Source organism: Pseudonaja textilis, chromosome 18 (genome assembly GCF_049901715.1).
Source record: "Pseudonaja textilis isolate UNSWEBS1 chromosome 18, rPseTex1.2, whole genome shotgun sequence".
Classification (NCBI taxonomy): domain Eukaryota; kingdom Metazoa; phylum Chordata; class Lepidosauria; order Squamata; family Elapidae; genus Pseudonaja; species Pseudonaja textilis.
In genome coordinates this window covers 6,365,910-6,392,958 of record NC_142007.1, presented here as the reverse complement: position 1 = coordinate 6,392,958, position 27,049 = coordinate 6,365,910, and the positions used below count along the sequence as shown (strand labels likewise).

Below are 27,049 nucleotides of genomic sequence, written 5' to 3'. Positions count from 1 at the left end.
AGGCCAAACGAAGGCCTGGGTCACCGGTTAGCCACCCCTCGAGTCGGGTGCCACACGCAACGGCTGGGGGGGGGGGAAGGGGTGGGCCCTCTCAGGAATCTGCCTGCCACGTTACCGGGCTGCCCTTCTTCACCCTTGTCTCGGCCCGCTGGGTCGACCGTTCTCTTTGCCCACGAACGGTCGCCATCTTGGGAGCTCGCCTCTTCCTTTTTACCAAAAAAAAACCCAATAAAGTAAAATCAGGACGTCTTTGGCTGAGAGGTGTGGGGCGGTTTGCTTCTCAACTGGGAGAAAACCTGTAAACGTTTTGGATTTTAAAAAAATAAAAGATGTGTTTTCTCATTGCCGTTGTCCGGTTTTATTTATTGATCGATTTGTTTTTTTACGGGAGCCACTCTGGCCAAATCGGAAGGTTGCCAGGGTCAAAGAAAGTCGGGCATTTGACGGGGCAACCGAGGGGGGAAAACGGAAGGCAGCGATTGTGTGCTGGCGGTGTCCCTTTTCTGGGGGTAAACATTAAGGACGCCGCTGTAGCTTCGCCTCGCCTCGCTTTGCCGATTTCTTTCCCCAGCCGGGCATCGATGCCACGTCCAAGCGAGGCGTCCATCCCAGCAGGCTGGCTCCGTGCAATGCGGTCGATGGTTCTCAGTGCTCTCTGCTTGTTGCCACCGGCCAGAAAAACCAGCCCTTCCACCCGCTGCTGGCGCGACAGGTTTTGGAAGCGCCCGCAGCGTCTTCTCCCTTCCCCCAAGCTGGCAAGGAACTGGTAGCTCCTGGGTTGCCTGGCTGGTCTTGCCGAGGCTGGGTGGGCGTGCGCGGCGACGCCTCTTCCTTCTTGTGGCTTCTTTGACTTATCAGGCCTGACCGGTTCAACAGGTGAAGCCTTGGAAAGTGTCCAAGGTGGGGTGGAGAAGGAGGCGGCGGCGGCCTAGGCCAGCTTTTGCACAGGGGTGGCAGAAGTACGAAATAACAGAAGGGACTTTGGAGGTCTTCTAGTCCAACCCGCCCTGCTCAAGGAGGAGACCCTAGTCCATTTCAGACAAATGGCCGTCCAATCTCTTTTTAACATATATCTTTATTACACATTTTCCAAACATTTACACCACATTTCCATTTTTGACAGTAGGTCAGAGTCAGCTTGTTTTCTATTTACATTGTAACACCTTTATTTTCATTTTCAATTCCTAGTAAATTTCTCTACTGTTTATCCAATTATATTTACATTTCTGTAATTTCTTATATATACATTTCCTGCAATTTTTAAATAATTTTAGGAATATTTTCTCCTCTAGCCTCTCATACCATACATCCCAAATCTTATAATGTTCCGTTTCCGTCAAGAACTTTTTAAATCATCATTACCTTTTTGAGGGATATTTATCTGTTTCCACTATTGTGCGAAATCTCTTCTTAAAAGCCTCCAGTGATGGAAGCGCCCACAACTTCTAGTGGCCAGAAGTTCCACTGGTTAACTGTCCTCCCCGTCAGGAAATTTCTCCTTATTTCTAGGTTTCCATCCTTATGGCTCCTTGTCCTGCTTCCAGGTGGCTTTGGAGAAGAGCTTGACTCCTTGTCCTTACCTCTTGCTGCAGAGGACCCGTGGTGGTGGTGGTGGGGTCTCCCTCGCAGGGCTGTTTTTTCTGAAGCTATTCATCGGGAGAAAATGGGCGGGGGCCCGAACTACAACTCCCGGGATGCCTCGCTCCCGCGGGGGCCGCCGGCAGTTGCGGCGCCTGGCCGCGCCCGCCGCCAACAGTCCTCACGCGCGGGCGGCGACTACATCTCCCGGCCTGCCTCGCGCGGTCACGAGGAGGCGGGGGGGGGCGAGAGGAGGAGGAGGCGGCGGCGGCGGCCGCGGTGTTGAGGGGTCGGCTCGTTCGCCCTCCTGAGGCGACCCTCGCCGCCCCGGCAGCGCCACCACGGAGGGCCCACGGCGGAGGCGGAGGCGACGGAGGCGGCTCCGGAGCCCCGAAGAGGACGGGGCCGCCGCCATGGAGTCCCCCGCGCAGCTGAAGGACCGCATCCTGGAGAACATCTCGCTCTCCGTCAAGAAGGTCAGCGGCGAACCCCCCCCCCGCTGCCCGCCCCCCCTCCCCCTAGCAACGCCCCCCTTAGCAACGCCCCCCCTCACCCCCACCTCGGGTGGGCCCGGCAGCCGGTCAGAGGGGGGGAGCGGGGGGCTCCCCCTCCCTCTGGCCCCCAGACCCCCTCAGACTCGGGGGAGCGAGGGGGGGTCCCCAGGCCCCTCTGTGAAAACCGGCCTGACAGGGTAGGCCTTTCCACAGGACAGGAGGAGGAGGGACCTCTTGTTCCCGTTTTTACAGGGAAAATCCAGCCTATCGTTTAAGAATTAGTCAGCCAAATATCACAGGGAGGTTTTCATCTTCATCAGCATATTATTACTATTATTATTATTATTATTATTATTATTATTATTATTATTATTATTATTATTATTATTATTATTATTATTTTGTTATTGTTGCTATTAATAATAATAATAATAATTTATTATCATCATTAATCATTATCATTTATCATTATCAGGAGGTTATTGTTATTACCATTATTTATTTATTATTACCATTATTATTTATCATTATCAGGAGATTGTTATGATTATTATTATTATTATTATTTTGTTATTGCTATTGTTAATAATCTAATAATATTGTTTTATTATCATCATTAATCATTATCATTAATCATTACCATTATCAGGAGGTTATTATTGTTATTACGGGAAGTTTATCAGGGAGGTGGTTATTATTATTACCATTATTTATCATTATCATCAGGAGGTTATTGTTATTACAGGAAGGTTATCAGGGAGGTGGTTATTATTACCATTATTTATCATTATCATCAGGAGGTTATTGTTATTACAGGAAGATTATCAGGGAGGTGGTTATTATTACCATTATCATGAGATTATAATTATTACAGAAAGGTTATTATCAGGGAGGTGGTTATTATTATTACCATTATCATTATCAGGAGGTTATTGTTATTAGAGGAAGGTTATTATCAGGGAGGTGGTTATTATTATTACCATTATTTATCATTATCATCAGGAGGTTATTATTATTAGAGGAAGGTTATTATCAGGGAGGTTGTTATCATCACCATCGTCATCACGAGGTTATTAGGGAGGTTATTATTTTTATTATTATCATCATCACAGGGAGGTTATTATTACCATCCTCATCATCATAGTAAGGTTATTGTTATCACAGGGAGGTTATTATTATTATCATCACAGGGAGCTTATTGTCATTACATCATTATCATCACAGGGAGTTTTTTAATAATTGTCATAGGGAGGTTATCATCATCTTTATCCATCTTTGTGTCTTCAAGGTGGCCAACCTATCTAACACACACCTTCCTCCTCCTCCCGCCGCCGCTCCTCTTTTCACTACTACCATCAGCACAACAACAACCCTGTGTGGTCAGTCGGGGCAGAAGGAGAGGCACCCAGGCTTCTTTCCAGGCTAAGGCCGAGGACTCGAACTCGCAGCTCCCAAGCTCTCTGGCCTGGTGCCTTAATCACTAAGGCTCTCGTAATTGCTGTAGTTGCTTTTCTTACCGCCGGATCCTTCATTGCGACTGCGCTGATGTCATCCACCTTTCTCAGTTCATCCTTTTCCTGGCTTCTCTCTCCCTTGGCTTTTGCGGCTTCGGCCAGGCCGGCTGTGGCGAGGCCTCTGGCTTGCCTAAGCTCAGCCTTGGCAGCTTCCCTTCGCCTTCGGTGGATGCCCCGCCGATTCCCCTCTCCCATTCAGAAAAATGAAAGGGTCCATAACTGCTCCTTTGTGCATTGAAAACCCAGGCAATGTCTATAATGTCATTTTTATACAGAGCAGGTGAAAGAAATTAAAAAGCTCGCGGAAGCATCACCTACTAAGCCGGTTTGGCTTTTCTTCACATTGAAATTCCCTGTCTGAAATAGTTGCTTGATAAGTTCCCAGGACTGGTCCCGCAAGTTGTTGTTTCTGGGTGCTTTTGCATTGCATCATAAATACTAACCCAAAAGTTAAATACAGCATAAATACAGCATAAATACTAACCCAAAAGTTCAGGAAAGAGGGTTGTGCTTTGCTGTGTCGCCTCTGAGATTACACTACAGGCGGTCCTCGACTTGTGCCCTACAGTGGAGCCTGGAATTTATGTTGCTGAGTGAGAAATGCGTTAAGTGAGCTTCGGCCCGTTTTACGACTTTTCTTGCCGCCTTTGTTTAAGTGGATTGATGCGGTTGTGAAATTAGTAACACGGTTGTTAAGTGGCTTTCCCCGTTGACGGAAGATCGCAAAGTATGATCACATGATCCAAGGAACACCGTGACCGTCATAAAAATGAACCGGTTGTCGAGCATCTGAATGTAAATCACGTGACCTTGTGGATGCTTGTGGACGGTCATCAGTGTGAAAGGTGGTCGTAGGTCGCTTTTTTCAGTGCTGTTGTAACTTCAAATGGTCACTAAGTGAACTGTTGTAAGTCAAGGTCCAGCCCCATCTGGAGTCCTCCAAAAATTGGTTGTGTTGCGTTTCTCCCAGTCCAGCTTCAGCAGTGCAGCTAATCGTGTTTCCCCAAGTGGACCGGATGCCTTGACAGATTTCTTTGACTGATTGCATTAACGGCGGTTACTGCTAATTTATGTTCATTTATTTGATGTGTTCGGTGTTTAGCCGTCTCTTAGCAATTCACGATGCAGGTTTTGAAGTGATTGCATAAATTTGGCCCTTCGGCAACCAAAACCAATCGTAGCAGAAGGCTGAAAGAAATAATCCACCGGCAGGTAAAATTGATGGTGGTGGGGAAACCCTCTGAAAAGTAAAAATTCAGAACAGACAACATATTAGGCTGATACCTTTATTTTTATCTTCTTCCTGGACCAGTGGTGGCCAGTGGATGGTAAGGCGACCAGCAGCAGAATCAGCCGACGCTGGGATCCCTGTAGCTGAATCTACCCCCCTTCTGCCACCTTTTTCCAGTCCTTCTGTCTGGGGTATAAACCCACATTTCTCCAGCTGCCAAATCGCCACAGGGTGTTCCCACAAAATCACACAGAGAAGGGAGGCTCTGGGTATTCTGTGGCCTAAAATCCAATTAGACTCCTCCCCTCCCCCTCGGGAGCCCATTCCCAGCTACGCTTGTCCCATAGAAGCTAAATTTGGGCATTTGCCTGTTTGTTTTGCCCCTCAAAGAGATTTCATACAGCCGGCTTCGTAGAGTGGGCGCGTGATCTCTGGCTTCGTCTGCTAAGCCACTTTTCCTGATAGCCACAATAGGGTGGCCAGTCTGCCAGCCAAGGTGAACCAGGGAGATGGCTGGTAAGACCCTTCTACTGCTGGTTGTGGGGTCAGCCTGTTGTGCATCCTTATCCTTGGGCATCCACTGAGTTGTTGGTCCGGTTTTGCTGACGCTAAGATGGATCTGAATCTGTACGGCTCTCACCTTTTGCTCCTGTTTCAGGCCTTGCCATTTTGGGTAAGAAAATGGATGGAACATGAATTCCAGAGGTCCTGCCTGCCACAAATTTTCTCAGGTGTCCAACTTGGGAGGCCGCTGCGTAGAACTGAGGGATGCTAATCACTGCCAGTGATTAGCGCCCCTCGGCTCTATGCAGCGGCCTCCCAAGTTGGACACCTGAGAAAACTTTTGGGAGGCGGTCCAACTTGGGAGGCCAAGGCTATGGCTTTCCCAGTTGCAATGTATGGCTGTGTGAGTTGGACCAGAAGGAAGGCTGAGCGCCAAAGAACGGAGGCCTTTGAACTATAGTGCTGGAGAAGACTCCCGCGAGTCCCTTGGACTGCAAGGCCATCCAACCGGTCAGTCCTAGAGGAGACCAACCCTGTCTGCTCTTGAGAAGGCCGGATCCTGAAGAGGAAACTCAAAGACTTTGGCCACCTCATGAGAAGGAAGGAAAAGAGCCGAATGCTGGGAACGATGGAGGGCAATAGAAGAAGAAGGGGACAGCAGAGAAGGATGTGGCAAGATGGAGTCACTGAAACAGTTGGGGTGAGCTTCAGTGGACTCCGGAGGAAGGCCTGGAGGAACGTTGTCCATGGGGGTCGCAATGGGTCGGACACGACATCACAACTAACAACAACACAATCACTGTCAGACGTGGGCGAGAGCCACAGAGAGCAGCAAACGGGTGATCTTCCTGGAGTTTCCTCAATGAAGAGGATGTTCGTCATTGCGTGTTTAAGCTCTGCAACCCCTGGATTGCTTTCTGTTGTGAGGACTAGCGGGACCCGTGTGCCACTGCTGGCTTCCGGGCTGTTGTCTCGGAAGGCGCTGCCTCTCTTGCCCTGTCAGCCTTGCAGCCCCAGAGATGCTGTTTGACAGGCAGGAGCAGAGTCCGGCCCCCTCCCCCAGCAGCTAGAGAGGGATGAGGGTGGCTGAGCCCTTTTGTGCCAGCGCCGTTTGAGGTGTGCCTTCTTGGAGAGCCCAGCTGCTCTTCTGCCCCCGGGCACCCCTGTGATTCTCTCCGGAGCTGAGGCACCATCAGGCTTGGCTGCCGCTCCTTCTCGGGCCCAGCCAAGACAGGTAAAGGTGTGGCTGGGAATGGTGGCCCTGGGAAGCAGCTCTCCTTGTTCCCTGCACAAGGTGGAGTTCAGCTGGAAGGAGGAGGAGCTGTCTGGAGGCAGCAGCATCCAAGCAGGGGGTCCTTATGGGCAACCTCAGGAGGGCCCTCAAGATTCCCCTATCCTGGCTGAGCAGGAGGAGGGGTCTCCTCTTCAGGGTGGGCGCTTGCACTTCTGCAAGCAATGTTTACCTGCTCCGAAAGTGGCGTTGCGCAGGGTCAGCGAGTTGTGTGTTCTCTTCCCTGTCTCCTCAAGCGGGTCTTTTTTGCTGGGCAGGCTAATGAGCCGGGCTTGGCTTTTGGGGTTTCTCCTCCCTTTCCTAGTTGTGGGGTCAGTCTGTTGTGCAGCCTTATCCTTGGGCAGCCACTGAGTTGTTGGTCCCAGAGCCGGTTCTGCTGATGCTAAGATGGATCTGAATCTGCCACGGTGGCGCAGTGGTTAAGAGTGCAGTACTGCAGGCTACTTCTGCTGACTGCCGGCTGCCAGCAATTCGGCAGTTCGATCCTGATTGAGTCAAGGTTGAGTCAGGCTTCCATCCTCCCGAGGTCGGTAAAATGAAGACCCAGATTGTCGTGGACAAGAGGCTGACTCTGTGAAACCGCTTAGAGAAGGCCGTGAAGCCCTGTGAAGTGGTATATAAGTCTAAGGGCTATTGCTTCCTCCCTCCCAGTGGTTAGAATGTGGTATTGCAGGCTAACTCTGCCCACTGCCATCAGTTCGATCCTGACCAGTTCAAGGACAATTCAGCCTTCCATCCTGAGGTCGGTAAAACAAGGACCCAGATTGTCGGGGGCAAGAGGCTGACTCTGTGAAACCGCTTAGAGAGGGCCGTGAAGTGCTGCGCAGTGCTACCTAAGTCTTAAGTGCTGTTGCTTTCATGGGGTTGGCTGTGTACCTAATAGTCAGGGCTTTGGAAAGTTGGCCCGACTTTCTCTTGTTCTGGCCAGAGAAAATGCGCTAGCAGCAGATGACTAACCTGAGCAGGATTGGAGGCTCCGTTCCCATTCTCGAAATCGGTGACTTCTCCTTCTTCCAATCCATTTAGGAGACCAGCCTTCAAGCGAAAAGGGCAGCTGCTTTTCTTCCAGAAAACCCACCCTCTTTCTGAAACGCACTTCGCTTCTTGCTATCCCCCTCCCAAAATGTCCGTGCCTCCCCAAGCCCTCCTGCCCAGGGATTGCTGGAAGCGGAAAGTGCCTCTCCAGGAGCCGCTTCAGGTGCCTGCAAGAGATCAGAATCGAGGTTGAGAGACGAATGCAGCCGGTCTCCAGAAGAAGCGGAGGCCCAGCCCTGTCGGTTCATTCAGCCCTTCGACTCTTCCGCTGCCATTCCTCCCAATCCTGACCCATAGAAATCCTACTTGCTCGTACCCCACTGCATTTTAGGACAAAACCCCGCCGTGCTTTTGAGAGAGTTGCTCCATTACATGCGCTGGCACAAAATCACAGGGAGTCCTCGATTTATGACCACAACGGAGCCCAAAATGTCTGTTGCTAAATGAAACATTTGTTAAGTGATTTTTCTCCCCTCTTTTTTGCCACAGTTATTAAGTTGTTAAATTAGTCAAACTGTTGTTAAGCGAATCTGGCTTCCCCGTTGCTTGTCAGATGGGGATCCTGTGACCTGGGGACACTACGACCGTCATAAATATGGGTCAGTTGCCAAGCATCTGGATTTTAATCTCATGACCATGGGGATGCTATAGCGGTCATCAGTGTGAAAGCCCGGCCGTAAGTTACTTTTTCCAGTGCCGTTGTAACTTTGAATGATCACTAAACAAACTGTTGTAAGTCGAGGACTACCTGTAGCATCCCGTGGGCATCGGTTCTGCTTTGGTCGAGGTGGACTAGGCCTTTTATTGGGCCTTGCAGCCAGAACCGAAGGTAGGCGGACTTCCCTTAAACAACCCTAAGCAGAGAGGCGACGGGAAACGCCTTTTTCCGCTGATCACTCCTGGAACCCCGAAAAGGGGGGGTTGCGTAGATCGCAGCCAGGCAGTGCGTGGTTGGTGGCTCCCTCACCAGATGTGCTCATCTCTCCAGCTGCAGAGCTACTTTGCCGCCTGCGAGGACGAGACCCCCGCCATCAGGAACCACGACACGGTCCTGCAGCGTCTCTGTGAACACCTGGACCACGCCTTGCTTTACGGGTAAGGGGCCTCGGCGTGGGCCTCGCTTGTTCTGACCCAGGCTTCCCAAGATCATGGAGCAGGCTCCTTGTCCTGATAAAGCCCCTTTTATTTAGGCTAAAGGGAATTCCTCTCCAGCAAAGTTCCAGCAAACAATCTTTCATGAGATTTCCCGATTAAGCAGACCTTTATCAGGCTGTGAGAGTTGCCAGGCCGGTATCTTCCAAACGCCATTCTGTAGCAGACAATACTTGGCAAGAAGTCAGGAACAAATCTTCACCCTAACGAATCGAACTAATTGTCTCCTGCAAAACCCCACTCCCCTTTCACTCCTCTTTATTCCCTATGGGAGGGATCATTCATCGTCCACCTGTGCCTTTACTCCCAAGTCGGCCCTTGTTCCTTAACTTCCCTTCTCCTGGCAGCTCTGCACATGCGCACACTGGGAACAGGCTCCAGCTGTTCTTCTTCCCCACTGATGTCTAACTCTGAAGGCAGCTGATAACCGTCAGATGGCCCTAGCCCCATCTCTGCCTCTGATGCAGAGCCCTCGTCAGAGCCTTCCCCAGACTCCAGGACTGGCCCATGTTCCTCCCCAACCTTCTCCCTGTCCGAGTCTGCCCCCTGGAGGAAGCAAGGGGGAATGGGTGGGTGGATAGGCAGCTTTTGCTCTGAAGGAACGCGCTCCGCCATTTTCCTTCTCTTCGACAGGCTGCAAGACCTTCCTTCGGGCTACTGGGTCTTGGTGGTCCACTTCACCCGCCGAGAGGCCATTGAACAGATTGAACTGCTGGAGCACGTGACCACCAATTTGGGGCGCAGTAAGTCTCAACCATGCAGCTTTGGCCAGCTCGGTTTGGGCAGCCCATGTCACCGGAGGGCACCAGGCCCCATGGGGTATTGACCCTGAGGATCTGCGACTTGTTTCTTAGTGACGTTTCTGAGCTCCCAATCCTTCCAGTGAGAAGGCTGGGAGCTACTGTGTTTCCCCCCGCAAAATAAGACCAGGTCTTATATTAATTTTTGCTCCAAAAGCCACATTGGGGCTTATTTTCTGGTCAGGTCTTAATTTCGGGGAAATAAGGTCCCAAATGCCTCCATCTGGCTGATAATCTTAACTGGGCCTTATTTTCGGGACAGGGCTTATATTATGAGCATCCTGGAAAAATCATGCTTAGGGCTTATTTTCCAGCTGGGGCTTATTTTCATGGAAACAGTCGATGGCTCCCTGCTTTGGGCTGATAGCTGGACAAGCCCCCAGAAGAATCAGCCTGGCCCCCGAGGGGGTTGCGAGGCCCCTCCGACTACCTGCCCCCCGGGGGCCTCGGGCATCAGAGCAGCCTTCCTTTGGGTGGGTCCCTGGCAGCCAGCAGGTCCTGCAAGGCCATCTCTCCCTCTTGCAGGCCGAGCCTGGCTGTACCTGGCCCTGAACGAGAACTCTCTGGAGAGCTACCTCCGCCTCTTCCAGGAGAACCTGCCGCTGCTGCAGAAGCATTATGTCAGGTGAGTCAGCTGGGCCGGCCCCGTGGGAAGTGGAGGGGAGGGAAAGGATCTCCCTCCCTCTCCCTCTCTCTCTAGCTCTCTTTCTCTCCTTCCCTCCCTCTCTTTTTTTCTCTCTTTCTCGCCCTGTCTCTTTGCCTCCCTCTCTCTCCCTCCCTCTCCCTCCTCTCTAGCTCTCTTTCTCTCCTTCCCTCCCTCTCTCTCCCTCTCCTTCCCTGTCTCTCTCCCTCCCTCCCTCTCCCTCTCTCTCTAGCTCTCTCCCTCCCTCCCTCTCTCCCTCTCTTTTTCCCTCCCTCCTCTCTCTTTCTCGCCCTGTCTCTTTGCCTCCCTCTCGCTCCCTCTCTTTCTTTCTCTTCCTCCCTCTCTCTCCCTCTCCCTTTCTCTCTCTCCCTCCATCTCTCTCTCTCTCCCTCTCTCTCTAGCTCTCTTTCTCTCCTTCCCTCCCTCCCCCCTCTCTCTCTAGCTCTCTTTCTCTCCCTCTCCCTCTCTTTTTCCCTCCCTCCTCTCTCTCTCTCTGTCTTTTCTCTCCCTCCCTCTCTCTCTCCCTCTCCCTTTCTCTCTCTCCCTCCATCTCTTTCTCCCTCCATCTCTCTCTCTCTCCCTCTCTCTCTAGCTCTCTTTCTCTTCCTCCCTCCCCCCTCTCTTCCTCTCCCTCTCTTTCTCTCCCTCTCTCCCTCTCTTTTTCCCTCCCTCCTCTCTCTTTCTCGCCCTGTCTCTTTGCCTCCCTCCCTCTCTCCCCCCCTCTCTCCCTCCCTCTCTTTTCCCCCCTCCTCTCTCTTTCTCTCCCTCCCTCTCGGTTGCCTCTTCCCAAATTGCACTGTCGGGGCATTCCTCACACTGCAAGGAGTCCAAAGGCAGCAGTTTGTTCCGAAGGCTGCAACTCGGTGCAAGAGCAGGGGCTGGAGGGTTTACCGTTGCAGAAGAGCTCCTGCCTCCAAGGTGTGAGTGGGGGGAAGGTCCCTCTGGACCCGGCGCCCGTCAAATGGGCCGGCCTCTTCCCAGCGGTGAGGCAGCAGTTTGGGAGGAGCCATTCCGGGTTGCCGTCTTCGCCAGGAAGGCCCTGGGTGAATCCTGAGCTCCGGCTTTTCCACCCCACAGAAATGCCCTGGTCTGCAGCCACGACCACCTGACACTCTTCCTCACCTTGGTGGCCGGCCTGGAGTTTATCCGATTTGACCTGGACTTGGTGAGCAGACTCTGGCCTGCTGGAGCAGCCAGCCTTCCCATTTCCTCCTCCCATCGGGCTGGGGCCCATCCCACGCCCACCTGCCGGCCCTTCCAGTGGATTTCCCACTTATGTCCAAAGGCTTTTTTAAAAAAAAATTCTTCCCAACCGACGGTCCAAACTCCTGAAGCAAAAGAACGGTGGGCAAAGGGATTGCTTGGGTGGGCGAGCGGCAGTTCCACCTCAACCCCTCCTGCATTTCCAGGACGCCCCTTACCTGGACTTGGCCCCATACATGCCAGATTACTACAAGCCCCAGTACCTGCTGGACTTTGAGGACCGCCTGCCCAGCTCCGTCCACGGGTCAGACAGCCTCTCCCTCAACTCCTTCAACTCGGTGACGTCCACCAACCTAGAGTGGGATGACAGTGCCATCGCCCCCTCCAGCGAGGGTAAGGGGCCGGGGTGGGCGTGGGGGCGTGGGCAGGAGGCACAGGATGGCATACGGACGTCCTGACTCCGCAGAGCGCCGCCTGGGGCTGGGGGTTCTGATCAGGCTACCCTGCCTGCCTGGGGGCAAGGCTAAAGGAACGGAGGGTCCGGATGGAGCCAAGGGGCGGTTCTTCATTGGCCGGTGGAGTTGCTCCGTCAAGCCTCAAACTCCCGTCTGCAGCCTCTCCCTTCAGGGAACCTGAGGCAAGGCCTGGGGGTGCTGAGCAGCCCTCCGTCACCTGTGTGGTGGGCCAGTATTTGGAGATACCCCTGGGCTGCCCCATTGCAGATCTTGCCTCCCTTGTTCCATACCCTCAGCGTGATTTTTGATTGTCCTCGAGGGCCGCTTGGCCTGGATCGGCCCTTCCCTTCCCCAGCCGCAGTCTGACGCTGACACTGCTCCTCAAAAGGAATCCCTGTAAACGGAAAGCCAGCACAGACATAAAAGAGGAAGGCCCTGTGGCAGGCTGGCACCTTCCTGATAATTCCCTGGGTTTAAAAAAAAAAAAAAACTTCCAAGATAACGGGCCCAGAACTGAGCCCAGCCAGCGGTGGGCTGCTACAAGTTTGCACGGGTTCGGGCGATCCTCTAGCTAAGAGCCTGCGGAGTTCGGCGGACCCATAAATCCCACTTCTGGCTGGTCCTGCCCATCCCTCCCCTCAGGGAGGGTGAAAAATGGGCCTCCCAAACAGGCCCGTTTCCGGCCTCTGGAGAGTCTCCGGATCCTGAGGGGAGGCTGTTTTTGCCCTCCCAGAGGCTCGAGGAAAGCCTCGGGAGTCCGGGGAGGAGGATGAAAACATCCCCCCACAACTTGGTGCAGGAGGCCATGCCTACCCAGCAACCGGGCAGAAAAACCATTGCTGAAATTTCTGAAGCCCACCCCTGCCTGCAGCCTGAGCTGAGAAAGGGTCCCTGCCCTGCCCTTGTCCTGCTCCAATTCCCCCCTCCCCACTTTTCCCCGTCGCTCATGATCTCCGAGAGGGTATTCCATGTCTCCGTTCCACCCACCCTCCTTCCCTCCAGATTCCTTTCATTTCTAACCCTCCTTTTTATCCCTCGTTTTATAGATTATGATTTTGGAGAAGTCTTTCCTGCAGTGCCGTCCATGCCTACCACAGCATGGGAAGGTGGGACCAGCTCGCCTGGTTTTCCGGCCCCCTCCTCCTTTCCCGCCCCCCCGCCCCCTCTGCCCCAGAGCTTCCTGCATGCTGGGCCACAGGTCTCTTAACGCCGGCCCGGTGCCTGAGGGGCCCAGCAGCCAGACCACCAGGCGTTTCGGTGGCAGGCTCTTGCCAGCTTAAATGGGCTCCTGAACCCGGGGCATCTGCTGCCCAGTTCCACAGCCTAAGCTGTTCTCCAGGCCCTTCTGGGCGCCTAACCACCTCCTGTACTTCTGTAGCTTCCATCTCCCAGCATGAAACATCGGTCTTTCTGGTTTGCAAATTAACAAGCTTCCGAGGAGCGCTTCTGTGTTGGTGCCAGCAGTCTCCTCCTAACCTCTTTCTCTCTCCTATCAGTGCATGGGGGAGGGGAGGAGGGGAGAGGTGTTATCAGGGAACGGACATTAAACCACCTGATTTTGTGGCCACAGATGCTTCTGCCAGCAGCCTCTCTTTCCAAGCAGGGTCCTGCTAGTGATGGTGGCAGCTGCTGCAGCCCTTTCTCTGTCCTTACCTCTCTCAGCTCTTGCCCTGCCATGCCCCTTAAGATGGAGGGGGCGGGGGTGAGGGACTCTAGGCTTCTAACTCTGTCTGCTGCTCCTTTCACTGTTAAAATAAGTTCCTGCTCCACTGGTGGTATTCTACTGGTTTGGGTTGGTTCTATCGAACCGGTAGCTCCAATGATCATCTGTGAGCGAACTGGTAGCTCCGACGATCATCTGTGAGTGAACAAGTTCTCTCCAACGATCATCTGTGGAGCGGTTCACTCCAGTGATCATCTATGAGCGAACTGGTAGCTCCGACGATCATCTGTGAGTGAACTGGTAGCTCTGACGATCATCTGTGAACCGGTTGGCTCCAATGATCATCTGTGAGCGAACTGGTAGCTCCGACGATCACCTGTGAGCAAACCGGTAGGTCCGACGATCATCTGTGAGTGAACAAGTTCTCTCCAACGATCATCTGTGAGCGAAGCGGTTCACTCCAGTGATCATCTATGAGCGAACTGGTAGCTCCGACGATCATCTGTGAGCGGACTGGTTCGCTTCTATGATCATCTGTGAGCGGACTGGTTCGCTTCTATGACTGGTTCGCTTCTATGATCATCTGTGTGCTAACTGGTAGTTCCGACGATCATCTGTGAGCGGACTGGTTCGCTTCTATGATCATCTGTGTGCTAACTGGTAGCTCCGACGATCATCTGTGAGCGGACTGGTTCGCTTCTATGATCATCTGTGTGCTAACTGGTAGCTCCGACGATCATCTGTGAGCGGACTGGTTCGCTTCTGTGATCATCTGTGAGCGGACTGGTTCGCTTCTATGATCATCTGTGTGCTAACTGGTAGTTCCGACGATCATCTGTGAGCAAACTGACTGTTCACTCCGACGATCAGGTGTGAGCGAACCGGTTCGCTCTGACGATCAGCTGCTGGGCCCTCCCACCCACCCCAGCTCTATACTTTATTTCCTGGTTTTGAAGCTCAGCCGCTTCTGTTGAAGACACAGAGTGCAGGATTGCAGGAGAAAGTCAGTAGCAAACCCTCTGCGCGTCCATGCGCAAAGGGTGCCAACCAAGCCACACCCACAGAACCGGTGGTAAAAAAAAATTTTGAAACCCACCACTGTCCTGCTCCCTCAGCCTGCAAAGGGAACTTGGAGAGCGGCCACCAAATGAAAGCCGGGGTAAGTGAAACTAGTTGTCCCAAAGGTTCTTTTTTTCTCTCAAGAGGCCACTCGGCTTTCTTCTATTCAGTCTTTGAAGATGTTTTGCTTCTCGCCCAAGAAGCTTCTTCAGCTCTTGACTGGATGGTGGGCAAGGGACAGATTTACGTTCCTTGCAGACCGCTGATCGTTTGCATCCTTTTAGAGAGGCGATGAGGCCACTTGGAGGTTTATCTGTGCCCTCAGGAATCCCCTGAGTGGTGCAAGTGGTTCCTGTAGTCTGCAATTATTCTTCCAGGAAATCCGTTTCTACCCCCACCCCATTCAGAGGGCGTTGACCCCAAAGGGCAGAGCAAAAGGTCTATGGAGGTTCTCCGTCCTGCAGGTCGTGGTTGTGCCAAAGCTGCATTTTCAGGAGACAACTGGACTTCCTGGTTTTTCTCTGAAGACGTCTCGCTTTTCACCCGAGAAGCTCCTTCCGCTCTGCGTTGGGACAACCACGATCTGGGATGACTGAAAATCTCCACGGAGACTTAAAGTGGTTGTGTCGTCTCCTGCAATTCCTGGTTGAAGGCAGGCTTCCTGGTTGGAGGGAGAGAAATTTTGTAATGGAATAATTGAAGGATTAGCACAGCCTGTCTCTTGACTCCCCCCTACCCCAGATGCTTCCCCACTCGTAAAACTGACCAAGATGCACCACCGTCCGTTCCCCGGTCTCCATGCAGCCGAAAGGGGCTGCTCCGGAGGTGGGCAACCTCCTGCTTGTCTGCAGGGCTACATCTCTGTGAGGGTTCAACAGAGATCAGGACCCCCCCTCCCCCAATGGGTCCAGGTGGGGAGGATGTCGTCCTCTTCTTCGTGGAACAAAGTGCCAAGATGTCACAGTGTGTGAAGCCAGGGTAGAATTCCCAGCCCAGTAGCTGTTAAGTTGCAGCTCTGTGCAGGCCGCAAGGATTGTAGGAGTCGGAATTCTGTGAGGACCTGAAGGAACTGGTCTTCCTTCTCCTGTGCCAGCTGTCAGAATCCTTGAATTTCTTGAGCAAAGTGTGCCAAAGAGTTACACTGCTGCTCTTGGGAACAGGGAGAGACAGCTGACTTCCTTCCCTCCCTCCTTGCTTTCTTTCCTTCTCTCTTTCCTTCCTTCCTTCCATCCATCCATCCATCATATCCCTTCCTTCCTTCCTCCCACCCATCCATCAAATCCTTCCCTCCCTCCATTCTCCTTCCTTTCTTTCCTTCCCTCCCTCTCTCTCCTTCCATCCTTCCATCCATCCATCCTATCCCGTCCTTTCCTCTCTCCCTCTTTTATTCATTCATTCCCCTCCCTCCCTCCCTTCTTTCCTCCCTCCCTTCCTTCCTTCCAGAAGGAGACCTGACCGATACGCTCAGCTGCCCGCGTTCCGTGGCCTCCGAGGTGAACAGCAGCCGCGCTTCGGCCAAGAGCCCCACCCAGCGCTACAACCCTTTCGACGGGAAGGCAGAAGGGCCATCGTCTGCCGAGAGCACCCCAGTGCATGCTGCCTCGCTAAAGGCCGACCTTGTGCCCGAAGGCACCGATCAGTCTGAGAGCTGCACGGAGCTGGAGGTCATCAGGTTGGTGCAGGGAAGGAAGGAAGCCTTCCCCAATTCCTTGGCCCCCTCTGTCTCTTGCTTCTGCCTGGGGCTCTTGTGGACCACTCCTCTCTGCTCTGGGAGATGTGCCAGGAATTGTTTCCCTGCATCCGGGCATCGGGGAGCCCTCCTTTGCTTCCTAGTGGCCAAAGCAGCTTGCCTGTGTTGTGGCTTATCGGCCACCGGCCCCTCTAAGAGCCAAATCAGAGGAGGAGGAGGAGGAGGAGGAGGAGGAGGCGTGGCAGTCAGGATCAGCATCGGGGCAACCTGGGAGCTCTGAGGGGGTAGAGGGAATGGAGCTGGCAAAGAGAGAGAGAGAGAAAGAGACACAGCCTGGGCCGTCCGTCAGCCCTCAGATGGAGAGTAAGCAGCCCCCAGGTCTGGAGGTGGCTGATGAGGAAGAGGAGGAACAGCCGGGTCCAGTGCCTGACTGCGGATGTGCAGAAGGCAGTGGAGAGGAGAGCAGTGGAAATCTATGGGCCGGTCCTTGGGAAGGAATAGGTACCGCCACTAGCGAAGCCCCACTCTAGCTCTGGGGATAAAAGGCAGCGGGCGGAGATGAATAAGGGTGGCAGACAACTATTCGTCTTCCAGCCGGACAGACTTGTGAGCCTGCGAGAGAGACTTTTTGCGGAGCTGCTGGCACTCCTAATAAAAGGAATCTTTTTGAGTTCGTGTCAGAGGGTTTTGTTGTATTTGGGGAGCTGGGTCAGCACAGCCTGCCACTAAAGTTGCAAGAAGTCGGCTCATTGGCCTCCCGGACCCCGTCCAGCTCGAGACCCCCGAGTGGGGCCAGACGTCCACCTGTCCTTGAGCCCCAAGCAAGCCTGCCCTCCACCCGGCTAACAGCTGTTCCCTGGTGCGCCACTTGCCCCTCTTGTCTTCTCTTGACAGGCTGGCTAAAAAGAAGAAAACAAACAAGAAGAAGAAAGTGAAGCCGGAAGAGGCCGCTGTCCCCTCCCTCCCGGCTCCCGCTGGGGACCAGGCTGTGGGCAAGGAGGCCGGGCAGCCGTGGACCACCCCAGAGTCCGGCCTTGCGGTCAGCACTGAGGCGCCAGCCCTCTGCCAACTGGGGCTCCAGATCCCCGAAATGAAGGACACGGCCATGGAGCGGGTGGGGCAGGCCCTCAGCAAGGTGATCGACTCGCTGGAAGCGACGGACGGGTGGAGCCGCCCCCTGGAGCCCCCGGACCAGTCCTTTCGGACCGGCTTGCCAGGGGAGCCCCCTTCGGAAGGGCCATCCCTTGGCGGCTTTGGTCAGGGGCTGCCGGCCCCCATGGACTTCTACCGCTTTACCGTCGAGAGTCCAAACACTCCTGCAACAGGTGGTGGCCACCATGACCCTGCAGGGCATGGTGAACCGCCACATGTTCCTGGTGGCCCTGAAGCTCCTGGACAAGCGGAAGAAGGAGGAGGAGGAGGAGGAGACGGGGAGGCTGCTGGGCCAGCCGTAGCCAGCTCGCCGGGAGAAGCCGTGGCGATGGCCAGTGTGGCGGCCCTCAACAGGCTGAAGGAGGATCGGGCGAGCCCTTCCCCGAGCAGCGCCGAGGACTCTGGGGTGGAGGAGGGGCAGGGCAGCCCGTCGGAGGCTGCCCATCCCTCCGAGTTCAGGTAAGGGCTGGTTCCTCCCTTTGGCCCCCAACTGAGAGATGGCGGTGCTCAGCCCACCCCTCTTCCCAGGTGAGGACGGGGGGAATCGCAGCCTGTGTCAGGGTACCAAGTAATAAATCCGCTGCAAGCAATAACCCCGAGGCAGGTGAATTCCTCAAAGAACAGCCTTATTGGAAATATCATATTGTGGCCCCTGTCTGGTGAAAAACCGACTCCGAAGGGCCCCTTTGATTTTTTGCACCCAATTAAAAGTAAGAAGTTTTCCGCTCCACCCCAAACAATCAGTCCCGTGGCCCAATCGCTGCCAGCCTCCGCTGGTCTGGTGACCTCACTCCTCTCGGCCAGGTGTGAGAACGTCCTTGGTCCCCAGGAGAAAGTCTCGAGAAAGTATTTTATTTTGGCTGCAAAACCCCAGCTATCTCTAACCTCACCCCCGCCCCCGTCCTTCGCTCCGGTGGGGTAACACTTGACGTTCCAAGATGGTTTCCCCCAGGTCAGCTCCGGGGTTGAGCCAGCCTGCTCCTGGCATCCAGTTGGCAGCAGAAGTTGGGACTCTGCACTAATGGTGGCGGCATCTCGACCGGCGTATGCCGAGAAACTGTTAGGCTTTTCGGGGCAATCCTCCCCCCTCCTCCTCCTCCCGTCTTCCTCACCCATCACTTGCCAAGTCCTCGTCTTGAGATGCTTTCTGAGCTCGCTGGTTTTCTTGCAGACGTTTCGTTACCCAAATCAGGGAACATCACCGGTGCTAGCGTCATCCGTCTGATACCGATGATGTAGCTTATGAGCCGTGGTGGCGCGGTTGGTTAGAGTGCCGTCCTGCAGGCTACTTCTGCTGACTGCAGTTTGGCCGTTTGAGTCTCACCAGGCTCAAGGTTGCCTCAGCCTCCCGTCTTTCTGAGATCGGTAAAACGAGGACCCAGATCGTTTGAGGAACAATAGGCTGGCTCTGTAACCTGCTTAGAGAGGGCTGTAAAAGCACCGTGAAGCGGTATATAAGTCTAAGAACTATTGCTATCTTCCCTCCCTCCCACCCTGTGGTTACAATGCAGTATTGCAGGCTAACTCTGCCCAATGCCACCAGTTTAATCCTGACCGGCTAGCTCAAGGTTGACTCAGCCTTCCATCCTTCTAAGGTTGGTAAAACGAGGACCCAGATTGTTGGGGGCCAGAGGCTGTAAACTGCTTAGAGAGGTCTGTGATGCAGCCTACGAGTCTGAAGTGCTAGTGTTAAGAGCCACGGTGGCCCAGTGGTTAAAATGTGGTGTTGCAGGCTAATTCTGCCGACTGCCAGCAGTTCGATCCTGACTGGCTCAAGGCCTACTCAGCCTTCCATCCTTCTGAGGTCAGTTAAATGAGGACCCAGATTGTTGGGGGCAAGAGGCTGACTCTGAAAGAGCTTAGAGAGGGCTGTAAAAGCACCGTGAAGCGGTAGATAAGTCTAAGGGCTATTGCTCCTTTGGGTAATGAAACCTCTGCCAGAGAACCACAGCAACACCAAGGACCCCCGGATTTCAACCCCGAGCTACCAATATTTACTCCTTTACTACTCCTTGCGTTTCATGAACGTAAAGGGATGTCCAAAACCGACCCTGCTTTCTCCTTCCTGGTGATTCCTGCAGTTCCATGTCTCCTTCCTTGGAGAAAGCCTCCTCACGATGGGTGGGGGCAGGGGGGCCGGCCAGCCGGCTCTCCCTCCTGACCCTCAGCTGGGCCTTCTCCTCCCTGCAGGGTAGACAACAATCACTTGCTTCTCTTGATGATCCACGTCTTTCGCGAGAACGAGGAGCAGCTCTTCCGGGTAGGTCTACGTGCCCAGAAGGGAGCCCCTTTCCCCACCCCCCGCCCTTCCCTCACCCCCCGCTCCTGGCGAGGGTTAGAGGCTTCAGAAGGGAACCAGAGCTCTTCAGATCTAAGGAGACGCTCTTCTCGCCTCTCTGCTGCGGACGCGGGAAGTAACGGAGTAGTAACGGCGGCCTCTCTCCCCAACAGATGATCCGGATGAGCACAGGGCACATGGAAGGGAATCTTCAGCTCCTTTACCTGCTGCTGACCGACTGTTACATGTACCTCATCCGAAAAGGTAACCACCCCCCCCCCGTAGAAGGCTCCCTCGATAGCCGCCTGCCTCCGAGCACCGCCCAGAACGGAAGAACCCCCTTGGGGCAAGGCCTGGGCCCCTGGCTGTGCAGCTGACTCTGCGCCTTGCTTTCCCCCTCGCCAGGAGCGGCTGAGAAGCCCTACTTGGTGGAGGAGGCTGTGTCTTATAATGAGCTGGACTACATCTCTGTGAGTTGCGGAGGACGGCTGGGTGGGTGAGTGGGCTCTGCGGGCACGGGGGGCGGGGGGCATCCCTTTGGAAGGCTTCTTCCCCGGGCAAGAGCAGCGGCCTTAAATTCCCAGGCCCGGGAGGGAAGGCGGGGAGGCTCGCCCCTATCTTGGCAGGGGCTGAGCCTTCCCCTCCAAGTGGCCTTTGCTTTCCCCGGCAGGTGGGTCTGGATCAGCAAACGGTTACTTTGGTCTGCACCAACCGTCGGAAACAGTTCCTGCTGGACACGGCGGACACTACCCTGACTGAGTAAGTTAGGCTGTGGGTGGGCTTCGTCTCCCCTGGTAACAGCTGCGGGGATGGAGAAGGATGCTGCCCAGAGAATGCTGACTCGTATGCCGAGGTGGCGCCGTGGTTAGAGGGCAGTACTGCAGGCTACTTCTGCTGACTGCCGGCTGCCTCTAATTTGGCAGTTCAAATCTCCCCAGGTTGACTCAGCCTACCGTCCTGCTGAGGTGGTTAAAAGGAGGACCCAGACTGTTTGGGGGCGAGAGGCTGACTCTGTAAACCGCTTAGAGAGGGCTATAAAGCACTGTGAAGCGGTATATAAATTTAAGTGCTATTGCTACAAGAGCCGTGGTGGCGCAGTTATTAGAATGCAGCATTTCAAGCTAACTGCTCACTGCCAGCAGTTCAATTCTCGTTGGCTCAAGGTCGACTCAGCCTTCCATCCTTCCGAGGTGGATAAAACGAGGACCCAGATTGTTGGGGGCAAGAGGCTGACTCTGTAAACTGCTTAGAGAGATGGGTGTAAAGCACTGTGAAGCAGTATATAAGTCTAAGTGCCACTGCTATTTCTATTTATTGAGAAAATTTTATATAGCCACCTACTCGCACATGGTGATTCAGGCGACTTACAAGGATATAAAAACATATACATTTTTTTAAAAAAAGAATAAAAAGAACAATAATAAAATAATAACCCCCCACCCCAACAATAAGTAGTGTTGTTCTTTGTAGGGGGGAATAATTTTCATCATTGGGTGTCTTCCCCCCCACCCTCCAGTTAATGCGATCAATTCATCTCTCTTGTACTAAACCCTGTGCTCGATCCAGCCCCCCTCCTGTGGTAGTTTGGCACGGGTCCCCTAATTCCCCTCTCCTCGAAGGTTCTTCCTGACCTGTCTGAAGTCCGCCATGATCAAAGGCTGCCGTGAGCCACCGTACCCCAGTATCCTGACGGACGCCACCATGGAGAAACTGGCGCTGGCCAAATTTGTGGCTCAGGAATCGAAGCGAGAGGTGCGTCTTTCTCCTGCCTTTCCTCCCTTCGAAGCGCAGAGGAGATGTCTGTGGAGATTCTCAGTCCTCCAGGTTGTGGTTGTCCTAAAAGTGCTTCCTTTTTCAAGAGGCAACTGTGTCAGGTTTTGCAGCAGAAATTCAAATCCAGAAAACGATCTATGTGCTTCGAATATATTCTAAGCTGAACTAAAATGACTACCCATATGTCAATTTCGGGCTTGACAGGCTGCCCTCCCTCATTTGAAAAGAAACCCCTGCAACGACCTAAAATACACCAAAGATTGAAATTAGGTTAAACACAATCACACAATGCACATTTTAACCTTCTCCTTTGCCACCCACGGAATTCGGCTTGGGCTTGTGTGGATATTTTTTCATGGAATTTCCCCACCAGTCGATCAGCCTTTACTTTCCAGCCATTTACCCAAGTCGCTTGGGAAATTGGATAGCCTTTCCAATAAATTAAATATTGTAACTTCCCCCTGAAAATCCCAGAATCCAAAATTCACATAGGTCAATTTTGGGCTTGACACTACGTGCTGTAGCCACTCCAGGCAGCCTTCCCTCTGAGGGATGCATCAGCCTTGTCTCACTTGGGGGGGGGGGGCTCCTTTGGGGGCTCAGAGCTTGGCTAAGCAGCTGCCTGTCTTTGGTAGATCTCGGAAGTGGTGGTCCACTTCTATGGCCTTGTTCACTGGGAAGACCCCCTGGATGACGGCCTACCCTCGTCTCACTACGTGTCCACCGAAAACTGCATCGTCAAGGAAGGTGTGCTGCATTACAAGGCAGGAACCAATTACCTGGGGAAAGAAATCTGGAGGTCCTGCTTTGTGGTGCTCAGGTGAGGAGGATGTGGCCCCCGGGGCCAGAAGGAAGGTTGGCTAGACTCCGGTTCCTTTTTTTTTTCCTTTTCTTTTTTTATCGTTATTATGAATTGTTACTGAAGACGTTCTTAACCAAGTAAAAACCAGAAGAGAAAATATAATAGATAGAAAGGGAAACTAGGAAAGAAGAAATAGAAAAGGTATGCGACATGAATACCGTCATGAGCCTCACTCCAACTGTCTGGTCCCTTCCCAGCTTGTAGAAGTGTAGAAGTCGATCGCTTGTGGCAAAGATTGCAGAAGTTCGTCTTTGAAGAGTTTATAGAAAGAGACTAGTAAATGAAAAACGGTTGCAGGAACTGGGCCTGGCTGGTCTAGGGAAGAGAAGGACCAGGGGAGACAGGATAGCAGCAGTGTTCCAATATTTGAGGGGGGCAGCCCCAGAGAGGAGGAAGGGGGTCAAGCTATTTCCCAAAGCACCCAAAGGCCAGACCAGGAACAATGGATGGAAACTGAACAAGGAGAGATTCAACCTGGAAATAAGGAGAAACTTTCTGACAGTGAGAACAATCAACCGACAATGGAACAGAAGTTGCCCTCAGAAGTTGTGGGAGCGTCATCACTGGAGGCTTTCAAGAAGAGATTGGACTGTCCTTTGTCAGAAATGGTGTAGGGTCTCCTGCTTGGGCAGGGGGTTGGACTAGATGACCTACAAGGTCCCTTCCAACTCTGATTATCTGTTAAGAAAAACCTCTGATCCAGGCCGTTTCCTGATTTTGACCTTTTTTATAGCTTTACTAACATATTCAAAGAGATCTTTGTTCATTAAGGTTTTCTGTTTTTCTGTGATCTTTGGTAAATTTTGCTTCTTCCTCAGCCTTCTAATCTATTCTGTTCTATTCTGTTCTATTCTATTCTATTCTGATCTTTAATCACCTATGACTTCTCTTGTGGCTCATTTTTTTTTTTTTTTGAGTTTGCTGTCATGCTATACGAAAGGTCTCCTTGTAAAAGGTATAGTTGCATTCCAAACCACCCTGATACCCGTGTCTTTGTTGTGTGATATTTCTGGAGTGATGCCCTTTTCTGTCCGTTGCTCTTAACGTTCCTTTGCCTTGGCTGCAGCTTTTCTGGCGTATAACCATCTTTTATAACTGTAATAACCCCGGAGCTACTTTGGTCTGGACTCTGGTGGTTCTTGGCGACAGCACAAGAGGGCCTGTCCTACCCTCCCGAGGGCAGAGAGCATTTCATTGGCAAGGCAATATTCACCTGTGCTCGTTCGAAGCTCTCCTGTTTTGGACTGGGAGGGGGGACCTTTCCCAGCAGCTGTTTCCGTCTTCCCTCTGCAGCAACGGGATCTTGTACCAGTTCCCAGACCGGACGGACGTCACTCCGCTGCTGTCTGTCAATATGGGGTGAGTCCCAGACAAGGCAGGCTCCCCGCCCACCCCCGACTCTGCCCCCCTCGGTCTCATTTGCCGCGAACTCTGTCCCTTGCAGCGGAGAGCAATGTGGCGGGTGCCGAAGGTCGAGCGCCACGGACCGGCCCCACTCCTTCCAGGTCATCTTGACTGAGCGTCCTTCCCTGGAGCTAAGCGCAGAAAACGAAGAGGAGATGGCCGATTGGATGCAGTACTTATGCCAGGCGGTCTCGGAAGGGGTAAGGGTCATCCGTGGGATTGGGGCCAGTGGGGAGACGGGTGGGGACGGTCCCCGCGGCTCCTATGCTGCCCGGTGACCGGAAGGGCGGTCCTGTGCTTGCCCTCTGGGAGCTCCAAAGGTTGTCTAGCCCTCCTTCTCACCCAGGTCATCCCCCAGGGCGTGGCCCCCGCACCCTGCGTCCCCTGCTGCCTGGTGCTGACGGAGCAGAAACTCTTCACCTGCCACGAGGACTGCCAGACCGGCTTCTTCCGCTCCCTGGCCACTGCTGAGCTGGCGGAGGTGGATTCCGTCTCCACGGAGCCCGGCTGGGAATATTGTCTCCTGGTCAGTCTTCATGAAGAGGAAGGCGAAGCATTTGCCCGCTTTGGGTCTCAGGGCTCCCCTGGAAGTTTGCCAGGCCTGGGGCTCGTCTGGTGCAGCTTGTTAAATGAGGCTCTTGGGATTCAACGGTGGGATTCAAAGCGTTTTACTTCCGGTTCAGTGGGCGTGGCAGGGGAGGATACTGCAAAATCCCCATTCCCACTCCATCCCACCAACCTGCTTTCCAGTTCCATTCTCCTGGGCAGGGCAACCCAAGGAGACCCAACCGATCATCTGGGACTCGATGGGAGGCGGAGAAGAGATATGGGATTGGCGGGGCCAGTCAGAGGTGCGATTGGCCGGTTCTCCAAATGACTCAAAATTTCCAGTTTACCGGTTCTCCAGAACTGGTCAGAACCTGCTGAAAACCACCTGGGCCCTTGGCCCTCCTGCGTCAAGAGGACCAGGGTCTCAGGTGGCGTTCCTCTCCCACCCCCTTAGGAGTTTGCCCAGGATCAGAAGCATTACGTGCCGCCGTGGGTCCTCTATTTCAGCTGCCCTGCAGAGCTGGAGCGGTTCCTGCTGGCGCTGGACGCTGTGTGGAAGAGCACCTACCAGGTGGGCTGGTCTTGCGGCAGGCAGGCGGCCTGGCTCTGTAGACGGAGGCGGCCAGTAGCTCCGTCTCACACACACACACACACACTTCATGACTCCCTTTTCCCCCCGCTGTGTCGACAGGTGGACCTCCTGCACAAGCCCCTCGAGGGTAGCTCCGTCCGAAAGAAATGCGAGGACGCGCTGAGCCTGATCCACAGCACGTGGCAGCGCAGCGACAGCCTGTGCCGCGGCCGGGCCTCCCGGGACCCCTGGTGCTAGCCTCCCAGGAGACGAAGAACGGCCCGATCCCACCAGGCGGAAGCACGGCGGGCGCACACGAACCGGGGAGGGGAGGGGGAAAACCTGAGGCAGAGGTGGGGGGTGCGGGCATGGGCCTCGCTCGCTTGGACAGTCCATGAACCTCCCCCGGAACCCGGGGTCTCTTTGCTACCGCTGCTATTGGCTCCGCCTCGCGCACCGGTTGGGCTGGTGGTTTATAGGACAAGTTGTTTGCGCCACGGGTGGGTTGTGTCTCAGTCGGGACTCCGGGTGCAAGCGGGAGTGGGAAGGAGGATCTCTGGGCCGCCACTCCCAGGCGGGGAGGGCCCGGTGGACGGCGGAGTAGCCGTGAAGAAGGATGGCGAGGTTTAGGGCGCCATTGGGGAGGGGGCTTCTGCAGAAGGCTGGTCGCTGTCCGTCTTTTAGATGCTAGAGCCCACCCTGCGACCCCTCTCTTCCCCGCCCCCCCTCCTGCCCCCCGCATGTGTTCCTTTGGTTCAAGGCCGGCCGCCAGACTTGCTCCCCTTCCTGGTCCCTGTTCGCCCTTCTCAGCTTCTGTGCTACCTGTCATGGCCCCCTCCATGCCCCCCGCCGACCCACACTGAGCTAGGAAGGAGCCGCCAGGGCTGCCCCTCCTCTCGCCCCGCCCCCTGGCAGCAGAGCCCCTGGTGGGGGGATTGGGCAGCTGGCCTGAGGGGGGGAGAGTGGCTCCCACTGCTTGGAGTTGAGGGTCCTTCTGCTCGGGGGCTGGGAGGGGGCGGCAACAGCGCACAGGGCTTTCTGCGCACAGACAGATCTCACACCCCCCCCCAAAAAAAAACCCCTTTGGGTCTGGGTTCTAGTTGCAGTTTTCAAACGATCGGCCTAGGAGTAGTTGTAGTTGCCTGGGTTTTTTTGTTTTGGTTTTTTTTTTTTAAAGCTTTTCTTATTTTTAAACTCTAATTTTAACGAACGAGAGACTTGCTAATGTACTGTATGTGTTCCCACAGGGGCCTTTTTCCAGGGGGAGGCCTCTGTGGCCCAGTGGGCCTGGATCCACCTGGCCAGCCCTTCCAATAAAGGCAACTTGGCGATACACAGCACTTGGGCGCCTGCCTGCCTGCTCAGCGCCTGCCTCCCTTTGTGCCACCCCGAGGCTTCCTCCGGCGCCCGAGACTCCCCGCCGGCTCGGCCTGCTTGGCCCGGGCCTCGCTTGTCCCCGAGCTCTCGAGATGAGTAGGAGCTTCTCCAGGAAGTCCCTGGCTTCCAAAGACCCGACGTTTTTCAGCCTCTTGCTCTCAGGGCTCTCAGTTCCTCAGATCCCGCTTCCTCCAGCCATGCCATGCAGAGATGCCTGGCCCAGATCCAGTGTCCAAGATCTTCCATCATGACGAGGTCGGTAAAATGAGGACCCCGATTGTGGAGGGCAAGACGTTGACTCTGTAAACCGCTTAGAGAGAGCCATAAAGCACTGTGAAGCGGTATACAAGTCTTAAGTGCTACTGCTATCTACCTTCCTTCCTTCCCTTCCCTTCCTTCCTTCCTTCCTTCCCTTCTTTCCCTTCCCTTCCCTTCCTTCCTTCCTTCCTTCCTTCCTTCCTTCCTTCCTTCCCTTCCCTTCCTTCCTTCCTTCCTTCCCTCCCTTCCCTTCCCTTCCTTTCCTTTCCTTTCCTTCCTTCCTTCCTTCCTTCCTTCCTTCCTTCCTTCCTTCCTTCCTTCCTTCCTTCCTTCCTTCCTTCCTTCCAGCCCTGATGATGTTACCTAGTTGGGTCATGAAACATCTGCAAGGAAACCACCCACCTCAGACAGCACCAAGGACCCAACTATCTTCCTATTCTCTCTCTCTCTCTCTCTCCTTCCTTCCTTCCTTCCTTCCCAATGGTTAAAATACAGTATTTCAGGCTAAGTCTG

At 54.0% G+C, this 27,049-nt stretch overlaps 1 protein-coding gene across 7 annotated transcripts; it reads left to right on the top strand.

Moving 5' to 3' along the window:
* Positions 1–1,801: 1,801 nt before the first annotated feature.
* PLEKHM2 (pleckstrin homology and RUN domain containing M2) lies at positions 1,802–26,241 on the top strand. 7 transcript variants are annotated; one of them, XM_026715888.2, is made up of 20 exons: positions 1,802–2,054; positions 8,636–8,742; positions 9,433–9,542; positions 10,125–10,224; positions 11,320–11,407; positions 11,652–11,838; positions 12,947–13,006; positions 16,066–16,294; positions 17,207–17,923; positions 19,655–19,724; positions 19,916–20,006; positions 20,148–20,212; positions 20,413–20,501; positions 21,362–21,494; positions 22,151–22,335; positions 23,671–23,736; positions 23,822–23,981; positions 24,128–24,307; positions 24,785–24,901; positions 25,022–26,241. In XM_026715888.2, the coding sequence occupies exons 1-20, from the start codon at positions 1,992–1,994 to the stop codon at positions 25,157–25,159; spliced, it is 2,955 nt and encodes a 984-aa protein (XP_026571673.1). In that variant the 5' UTR covers positions 1,802–1,991; the 3' UTR covers positions 25,160–26,241. The 7 variants fall into 7 exon arrangements, with proteins under 7 accessions (XP_026571673.1, XP_087770915.1, XP_087770913.1 ...); XM_087914786.1 differs by having other exon boundaries at positions 1,810–2,054; positions 24,140–24,307; XM_026715889.2 differs by having other exon boundaries at positions 1,818–2,054; positions 16,069–16,294.
* Positions 26,242–27,049: the final 808 nt, after the last annotated feature.